Genomic DNA, 10,425 nt, shown 5'->3' with positions numbered 1-10,425 from the left:
CGATTTATTCTCCGATCTCTTCAAAGCTAAACAACCTTCCTCCTTTCAACTTGATTGGGATTACCTTTATCCATCTCAGGTTCCTGATCTCCAATCTCTTGACTTTTCCTTTTCTAGGGAGGAGATTAAAACTATAGTCTTTGGTCTTCATCCTAATAAATCTCTAGATCTGGATGGTTTCTCTATCATCACTTATCAATCTTTCTTGGACATAATTCAAGAGGATATTTTTCAATTCTTCTCACTTATATACGGATGTCTTCCCTCTTCACAAAATCAACTTCTCCTTCCTTGTCCTTATTCGCAAATCTAACAATGCAATTTGTGCTAAGGACTTTAGGCTTATCAGCTTGTTGAATGGATTGTTCAAAATTTTCACTAAGGTTCTAGCAAATAAACTCAAGTCCATGCTCTCATCTCTTGTTGATAGCACTCGATCTGCTTTCCAAGAAGGCCAATCATCTTTAGACTCCATTGTTCTCGGTCATGAAATGATCCACTACTGCTTATCTAAGAAAATTGAAACCTATATCCTTAAAATTGGTTTCATGAAGTCATTTGACCGTGTTAGTTGGAACTTCATCCTTTCTCTCCTTAAGGCTAGAGGTAGGCTAGAGGTATTAGTCCTCTATGGTGCAAAATGGATTGAACATATTCTTGCATTATCCAAATCTTCTGTGATAGTTAACGACTACCTGACTAATACCTTTGACTGCTATAGATGTCTTAAGCAAGATGATCCTTTATCCCCTATGTGTTTCATCCTTGCTGCAGATATTCTTAATAGAATGCTGATTAGTAGTGTCAACTCTGGAGATTTAGCAGAGCTTCATCTTAAACGTAGATTAAATGATATCTGGTCTCTACAATTTGCTGATGATACTCTGATCTTTTGTAGAGCGGATCATCAAAATGTCTCCACTCTTGAGTCTATCCTCTATCTCTTCAATGATGTCTCAGGTATTGCTATCAACTATATCAAATCTAATCTTTCTTACTCATGGAAACATTTCGATCGAGGTGCTTCCCTAGCTATAATTATGAATTGCTCTTTATCCTCCCCTTTCAAGTATCTTGTTCTCCCTCTGAAAAATGATCCTTTACTAAGTAAGACTAGCAGCCTCTCATCGACTCCTTCCATAGGAAATTATTATTGTGGAAAACCAAATGCTTATCTTTTGGTGGGAGAATTGTCCTTCTAAATTTTATTCTATCTTCTCTTCCTCTCTACTACATGTCTTTCTTTAAAATTCCCAAATGGCTTATCAAGATATTGGATAAGATTAGATGAAACTTTCTTTAGGGAGGGGGTGATCAATCATCTGGCATCAAAGCTTTAGTCAATTGGAACACAACTTGTCTGGGAGGGACTATGTGTCCTTAATCTTGAGGTCTTTAACTCATCTCTTCTATCAAAATGGATTTGGAAATTTTTATCTCTTGATTCTTATGTGGGATTGGTTCTTCACTCAATCTATCATTCTGTGACTAATAGCACTCTCTCTAGTAGCTACTGTTCTAAATTCTGGAAAGACATCTGTTCTATCTGTCGACCTTTATTAGAAGTGGTCAAGTGGCATCTAGGTAGCGACTTGAGAATTAAATTTTGAGAGGACAAATGGATTGGAGATAATTCTTTGGCTAGTCTTTTTCCTTCAGCTTATAAGCTAGCCTTCACCCAGCAAGTATCTATTGCCTCTCAAAGGTTCTTTTATGATGGTAATTGGCTCTAGATTCCTACTATCAAAAGAACTATTGGAGACTCTAAGCATGTACAGGTCTCAAACACATGCTCTCCGCCTCCAAATTAAGCTCTACCTTGGATTTTGATCGGGTATCATGGACTCTAGGTAAGACTAATGCCTATACAGTGAGATTAATGTGCTATATCCTTAGCGATGGGGGCATCCTCAGTCCATATCATTCTCTTTCATGGAATAATTTTTTGCCTAGCAAAGTCAAAATTTTCTTCTGGCTCATATCAAAATATAAACTGAATACCAAAGATAACCTTGGCAGAAAAGGATGGACAGGGGATCCTCATTGTCCTATATGTGATCACACCCTAGAAAATCATGACCATATTTTTTGAACCGTGATTTTGCTAAACAAGTTTGGAACTTCTTTCTTCCTCGTTTGGGAAATCTCAATTTACCTCGTATGGTTTATCTTAAAAAATCTACATGCATCTTAATCCTTGGAGATGCCATCCACAAATCACTCGGAAAAATAGGACTCACTACTAAAATTCTAGTTGTGACATGCCAATAGAACGCATGTCTCTAATATCAAGTGGCATGTCTCTAATTTCAATCCGATTTCTGGTTTCAACCATATATCCTTAATAAAATTGATGTGCAACCCAATAAAAATTGATGAGATTTTATTATTGGTGCAAATCTTCTTCTTCAATATCCATTGCAACAAAACAAGATTTTTTAAATGAGTTTTTAAATGCATCTTCCATGCAATAAAATTGTTGGAGGTAAAGATCCACCAACCAAACAACCCCAATAATAGTTACCAAACACGCTCAAATCTGCCGTAACATCAGAGAGATGCCAATAGAACTTTGATGGGTAGTTGGTGAGCGTGTGCAAATATATATCTTTTCTGATTTTGCAGTCAAACTCATGCAAATATGGAGGCCAATGCTAATAGAGTTTTATCACCAGCACAGAACACAAAATAGCCAAATATGTGAAGAATGCTGACAACCACATTGCCAGTATTCTCACATAAAAAACAGATACTTAGAATCGAGTCGCTATGACGTACCCAAAATAAAAGCACTAAAAAAAGAATATGACGTCATTAACAAATCTTCAACATACTACAAATAAACATCCACCAAATAGGTGAAAAAAGGGGGGGAAACAACAACAGCAACAACAAATTACATAAAAATTAGTTTCTGGTGACCCCAAGAACCAGAAAAAGGCTTAGCAAATACAATAAATTCCTGAGGAGGGTCATGCACACAACACAACTAATTTAAGAAGAAACTGCAAATGGTGAACTAACCCAGATCCAAGTTAGATTTGGGTGAAACTTATTTTATTTTTTTGGGATATTATCTATACAAAGAAAGGACTTTAAAGTTAGGAGGCAGCTTTGGCGATGTCCCTGTTGGATCTATTGTACTTCATGTGGCTCTTAACAAGCTGGCCGGCAGCAAGAGCAGACATGAGAGAGAGCTCTCCAGCAAGAACAGCACCAGCTATTATCGTGGCCAGAAGCCTGGCATTGGAACCGGGAGACTCTGGGTTTGCACCCTTTACTCCAAGTAGATCCAAACATGCTGACTGTGATGCCAATTGGGTCCCGCCTCCAACTGTCCCTACCTATATTCACACATAAAAGAGGAAGAAAAATTAAAATTAAAATATACTAATAACAATGGGTGAGATAGGCTACAATCCAATTTGTGGGCATATTTCTAGTTTCGGTTTTAAAGCATGGATTCCAAATCGAAATTCAAAATCGAACGTCATCTCCATTTCTTCAACTATTGAGAATAACTACTGAAAAATGAAGGGGCTTGTTTGGCAACTCTCCCAGGTTAGTTTAACCATCAAGATTAAGGGCTAAAATTCTGTTTGACAAAAACTGGCCCAAAATATAACCAGATTTCTTAAGTTCAAATTTTGGCCATAGAACAGTGTAGTTCAGGACGACCTCCCCCGGGTCCAGTACTAAACTGGTTTAATGGGCAGTTGCCAATTTGCACTAAATTTCAGCTAATCGATATTTTTCAAACATTCATCACCTGCCTATAAAATACATTATTTTTATATATTTTTTAAATGCATATTATTTGATCAGTTGACACGTCAACAAAAAAAAAGATAAAGTTGCTAGACTCCAGTTTATAACTAGTTTAGACGGTTCAAATGACATCTGATGGTTCGGATTTTCTACCTGAAATCTCTTCTTTCAAATTTGAAGTGGAATTATCACTCCCGATACTTCTATAGGTTATCTAGGTCAACTAATGACAACAATAACAACTTATTCAAGCATATGCGTGGCAGTGAGGTGCAAAAGATAATAAACATAATGACCACAGCCCCACCCAACATTAAGAATAGACAACAGGATTTTTAAAGTAAAGACAGTTGTAAGTGATGTGGAAAAGCTCCAAGCTCCAAGTATGATGAGGATTAGTTGGATTTGTGTGAAGCAAGGAGAAGGTAGTAGTAGGTTTTTCGAGAGAACTCTACCAAACACCTGTACGCTAAAGGGACATCTTACCTGATAGCTAAACAAGCACGCAGCAAGTGCTGCAGGCTTCCAGGATTCAGTTATGTCATGCTCCTGAGCCCCATCCACAAATAAAGATGGAGGACAAAACAAGAAAGAGCAATTTTTTTTAGCTGAAACAGTTACTGCTCCATGTAATAGCACTAGATCATAAAAGCAAAAACTGTCCTATCAGTAACTCACCGGCTAAAAATTTCTCTCAAGGTAAAATATAAGAATCCCATAGTACCTGAAGTAAAAAAAAAATAGGAAAGCAGGAGATAATTGATCTTTTGTAATGAATGAACAAACGATGAAATTGGTGCGGCAAATATAGTTCCCCAACTAAGGTGGTGTTTAAACGCACTCAAGCAATCTCTGTCTAAAACAACATCCTCTTCAAAAGAGAAATTCCATTAAACTTTGTTTTTAAAAGGTAAACTATGAAAATAACCTCATTAATCTGTAAAGAAACCCTTCTGTTTGATACTCTATGCCCGAAAACATCCCTACCTTTATAACCTCAATTACTTCTCCACGACTAGGTATATGTCAACATATCAAAGACAGGCCAAAAGATAAAACTAGCAGTGTATATCATAAGTTTAAGAAATTATTAGAGTATGTCAAAAGATAAATCTAGCAATATATCATAGGTTGTAGAAATTAAAGAAGTTCGATTTTCAGGCAAAAAATGATAATTCACAAGTGTATTCTAATAATTTATCCTTAAATATATATTTCAAAGGTCCTTTTCAGACTACATAGTAAAAGCACAGCATGTGATCCAATGCTTTATGTAATTCCATTGACCCATATATATTCCAAAAGTCCTTTTCAGACTACTTACTGGAAGCACACAGTATGTGATCCAATGCTTTAGGTAATTCCATTGACCCATGTATATTTTTAAAGAACAGCTGTACTTCCAAGTTCAAGTTGCTCTTCCCTTTAATGTTTTGCCGACAAATGGTGGACCTAAGCTTTTTAGGATAAGGCAGCACAAGACATAGTCATCAAAATTAATTAAGTAAATACAGTTCTAGACATGACACTAACAAATTCAATCTAACATCTGATATATTACCTCAATGGATGGCATCGTAACTGAGACATGAAGGTCCTTGCCATCGTTAACAGCCTCCATCATGGTGATGCAGTGAGAGCTCTCAACATTTTGTGCAGGATCCTGACCGGTGGCAATGAAAACAGCAGTCACAATGTTGCTAGCATGAGCATTGAAGCCACCGAGAGCTCCAGCGATAGCTGAACCCGCAAGGTTCTTTACTGTATTGAGCTCAACTAAAGCTTGTACATTTGTCTTTAGAACTTTCTTAACCACCTCTTCCTTGATTATGGCCTCACATACAACTGATTTCCCTCTTCCTTCGATCCAATTCACAGCAGCTGGCTTCTTGTCTGAGCAGAAATTTCCTGTAGTGAAAATTAATTAAATGAGTTTGAGTCCAACCAATGAGAAAGGAAAAAAAATTGACGAATAAGAACAGAAAAAATAAAAATAAATAAATGTGTAACTCAATCTTCATTAATGCATCCCTTTCTTCTATTAACTCACAGAACCTCAACATAAGTCGAAGGACCACTCTATTATTACCTATCATATCATTTATCTTCAAGAGTTAACATTGAGGACCACCAGAAAAGGGAAAGAAATGACATGAAGAAAAGCAAGAATACTATATTCTCCCAATTAAAAAAAGAATAATTTGCCTGTTGATTATGATTCAAAGTGGAAAAGTGGTGAAAGGAATGCGCACCAACATAATATTCAGATCTATCATGCAACCATCAGAACTAATCATTAAAAGCCATAATCAAGGATGTACTAAAATTATCAGCAGAGTAAACGAGGAAAAGCTTAAATTATAAAAAGATATTCTACATAATCGTTTCATAAGGTATGCGAACCAGAGATGCTGACGACTTCCATATCGGGGAAATCACTTTGGAGGTAGTCCAAGACATTCTGCACACCCTTTGACACCATGTTCATCCCCATTGCATCGCCGGTGCTACAACTGAATCTCATGTAGAGATTCCTACCTGCAAGCGAGCATTGAATCCCTTGGAGTCGTGCAAATCTGCTAGACCTGTAAACCATGAGAAATATATGCAATTATCATCTTGATCTTTTTTTATGCGTGAACAGTTCCTCAAATTTGCAACAAAAAAATTGCATAACAAGAATTAAGAATAAAAATGTTTGCCTAGATATAGCATGATAAATGTTACCATTATTTCTGAAGAAGATGGTAAGTGTCTGCAAAAAAATATCTTGCAAACAGCAAGACAAGAGAAAAGAACCCAATTTTCATAATTCTCTATGTGCCAACCTAATGAAAAATATTGGCAGATTATCATCCCCATCTTCTCTGATGAGTGTAATTTTCTCAAAATTGCAACAAAAGAATTAAGAAGAAATATTTTCTGAAAGGGAACATGAAAGCGACGTTATTATTTTCTCAAAAAAATTGATAATTTTCTAATCCTTAACCGGTAAGACATGATAATATATATATAGCACAAATGCCACAAAAGAACATGAAAACGACGTTAATGATTCCTCAAACAGGTGTAAATTTCTAGAAAAATCAAATCTTGCACCCAATTTTTCCATAACGAGACAGAAAATTGTCACAGAGTAAAATCAGCAAACACATCATGGGCACAAACAAAACAGCACAAGACACCAAACTGAGATCTCACAATCGACAAACTACCTGTTAAAGATCAACGCCAGCGTCTCGAAATTCGCCGGCTCCTCCAAGAAAAACTTCAGCTCCGCCGATCTCTTCGCCGTCCCAAACCTCACCGCCGGCGCCCTCGTCATCCCATCCCTCAACACAACGCTCATCGCCCCTCCCGACTCCGCGATCGCCTTGCACCCCCTGTTCGTGCTCGCAACGAGACACCCCTCCGTCGTCGCCATTGGCACGTAGTACATCATAGAATCGAGAACCAGCGGGCCCGCAATCCCTACTGGGAGCTGCACAAAACCAACGGGCATCTCGCAGCACTGGCCGAGGATCGAATCGTAATCGAACCCATCAAGGGGAAGCCCGTCGATGCTCCGTCCGGTGATTACCTTCAAAGAATCTCGCCGGAGTTTTGCGGCTCGGTGGGTGTCGTTGAGCTTGGATTCGAGAATGTAGGATGGGGTTACGCCGGCGACAACCGATTGGACGATTTCTTCATCGTTAAGGGGGAGATCGCCGAAGTTGGCGGTGGGGGCTGCCGTTGTGAGGAGAGGGCAAATGGGTTGTTAGGCTAGGTCGCCATCGATGATCTGGAAATTGAATTATTCTTGTTTATGACTTATTTTTCTACATTGCAGAGTTGAAGATTATTCTTTTGTGTATGTTATGTCAATGTGATAACTGGCAATTGAATTATTCTTTTGGAATATGTCTAACAGTGGTGTAGCTTTGCTGTTGACAAGTGCTTGTATTTGTCACATGGACTGCATATATGCCTTCAAATAGTACCGAGACTTCTGGGGTTTCCATTAATGCTTATGTTGCCTCCATCATTCAAGTTCTAATGATCATGAGGCACTTGTTCTGTCAATGTTTTAAAGTGAAAACAAGGAAAGAGAAGATGAAATCCTAGTTTGTTTCATTGAGAAAAATCTGTGATGTCATACCCTGATTTTAGAGTATTTAATCCATGGGAACACCAGGCAGTAGAACAGATGTGGCTTAAGCAGAATTGTTTGCATCTATACACAATAACTACATAAACTATTTAATGTTTTTTCAAATAGTACCGAGACTTCTGGGGTTTCCATTAATGCTTATGTTGCCTCCATCATTCAAGTTCTAATATATGATCATGAGGCACTAGTTCTGTCAATGTTTTAAAGTGAAAACAAGGAAAGAGAAGATGAAATCCTAGTTTGTTTCATTAAGAAAAATCTGTGATATCATACCCTGATTTTAGAGTATTTAATCCATGGGAACACCAGGCAGCAGAACAGATGTGGCTTAAGCAGAATTGTTTGCATCTATACACAATAACTACATAAACTATTTAATGTTTTCCGCGGCGTATGGTTTTGTAAACCTGCTACCACCTCTGTCTCGTCCTTTCCTTTTGTGGATACGGAGCCGGGTTTCAAAAACAAAGAGAGGTCGTCAAATGTGAATAGAAAACGTGTTCTAGTTTTGATGAGGATTTTGCACGGTATTGCAGAAAGAGGAAAGCGTAAGAGATATTAAGATGGGGATGGTTTTGAATAATTTGCATTTTTGGTATTACGGATGGTTGTGTTTTTGGTATTACGGATGGTTGTGGACTCCGTGTATCCACACAGATGGTCTTGATATTACTATATTGGGAAAATCCGCTTTTAACCCAAAGTTTTACCCCAACTTATTTAAAAACACATTCACTTTTCAAAACATCAATAGACCCACTATATCACATCCCACTTATTTTTAAACCCAAATGTACAATACACCCATTATTTGTACTGTATTTATCCAAAAAAATTGAAAAATCCTAAACTACCCTTCATCCCCAACTGATCTCTCCCTCTCCCCTCCTCCTCCATCTGAGCTCAGAAGAGATATCTCCCTCTCCCCTCCTCCTCCTCTTCCCTCCCTTCACTTCCCCTCAACCACTACCACCAACCTCCTCCTCCCCTCCTCCTCCTCTTCCCTCCCTTCACTTCCCCTCAACCACTACCACCAACCTCCTCCTCTTCCCTTCCTTCACTTCCCCTCCTCCCTCAAGCCCATCAACCTCTGCATCCACTGCCCCTATCTCCCCTCGCTGCCACGTCACCCACCACCGTCGACCTTGAAGTAGATGAATAGCGCACCAATGATTTCGACATTGACTCCCTGTAGTTCGCCCATCAACCTGAAGCACTTGTCATTGCCGCCAGTGGACGGAGCTTGAGGAGCACTCGGAGTAATGGCGGAGGGCGAAGACCGCTTGGCTTTGTAAGGAGCTGCTTTCGCATAAGCCGACGACGATGGTGAGGATCCTTGGCGCTCAAAGGAAGTGGGTTCGGCAGAAGGAGGTGGGTTATGTTGTTCTCCATTGCAAGTCAGGTTAGTTCAACTCTTTGCCCACCACCTGTTTGTTGAATTTACGCTTAGTGTTCTCTCTTATCAATATTTGATTTTGATGATTGTTGGTTACTCAAATTCTAATTTATTGTTCTGTCATTCTAAAATCTCATGAACCTACAACTTGCAGCCTGTCCGTGATCGCTTCAAAAATAACGCTGATGCCAAAAAGCTATTGGAAAAAGTGAAGATAACCTTTACTTGATGCTCAATTGCTCATAAGATATGTACATTCATGAGATATCAACCATGACTTACATAACTATGGTTCCTCTCTGGACATTATGTTTTAAAATTAGAACTATAGTTATTACTTGCATTTATGAATAGAATTTTCCTTAGAGTTGATGATTGATGTGAAAATCCTCCCTCTTTTTGCAAGACGTACAAAGTTACTAGGTGATTATTCTTACTTGTTGTGTTGGGAATTGGTGACGCTAGTTAGCTACATAAAAAATTCTAAGTTTGTTCTCTATTGGCTTGGTGGTCCTGTCAGATTCTTCATTGTTCTGTGGGTTTTGCATAATTTCGGAAGCATCCTACGGACATCAAAATCGATATTACTTTCATGGTATTTTGATTTGAAATGCACGATAAGTTAGAATTGTATAGTCGCATAAAAGCGTCTAAGATGATTCCTTTGAAAGTGTATGAAGCTTGCTTCATTGAGCCTACAATTTACTCGATCATTACTTTCATGTATTTTGCTTTGGAAATGTCTATCGCATTAAGTTAGAATTTGACAGTTAATGAAATTTTCTTATCATGCCAATCATTGAATTGCTGACATTTATTTGATGCAGGACTTCGTAGATATGTAAAATTTTTTAAGGTGGGATACATATATTCCCAGTCATCATGGCCACACCTCAACGTAACGCGACAGCTACCCTCATCAGCAAACATCGTCAATGCCACTAACTTTCAATCAAAATACATTGGAGAGGAATCCCCACTATTGGGCATTCGCATCATGATTCTTCGCATTGATGTCATTAACCCGAAACGCCAAATAAGGACTACATTACAAAACCGCCTGACTTATTGTCCAGTTAGTATCCAATTATATCGGTGTTGTATGAATTTT

General features: G+C 38.3%; 2 protein-coding genes across 2 annotated transcripts; one reads left to right on the top strand and one right to left on the bottom strand.

Moving 5' to 3' along the window:
• LOC109842513 lies at positions 408-1,202 on the top strand. The gene has a single exon (XM_020411379.1). The coding sequence runs from the start codon at positions 408-410 to the stop codon at positions 1,200-1,202; it is 795 nt and encodes a 264-aa protein (XP_020266968.1).
• LOC109842511 (3-hydroxy-3-methylglutaryl-coenzyme A reductase 3-like) lies at positions 2,785-7,522 on the bottom strand (the record flags this gene model as incomplete). Its single annotated transcript, XM_020411378.1, has 4 exons — positions 2,785-3,344; positions 5,330-5,676; positions 6,172-6,353; positions 6,984-7,522. Coding segments are annotated over 4 exons (1,311 nt in total), but the record flags the coding sequence as incomplete, so codon positions are not given.

The sequence above is a fragment of the Asparagus officinalis genome, chromosome 5, assembly GCF_001876935.1.
Source record: "Asparagus officinalis chromosome 5, Aspof.V1, whole genome shotgun sequence".
NCBI classification, from domain to species: domain Eukaryota; kingdom Viridiplantae; phylum Streptophyta; class Magnoliopsida; order Asparagales; family Asparagaceae; genus Asparagus; species Asparagus officinalis.
Note: the sequence above shows the minus strand (reverse complement) of the source record. Positions and strands in the feature narration are given on the sequence as shown.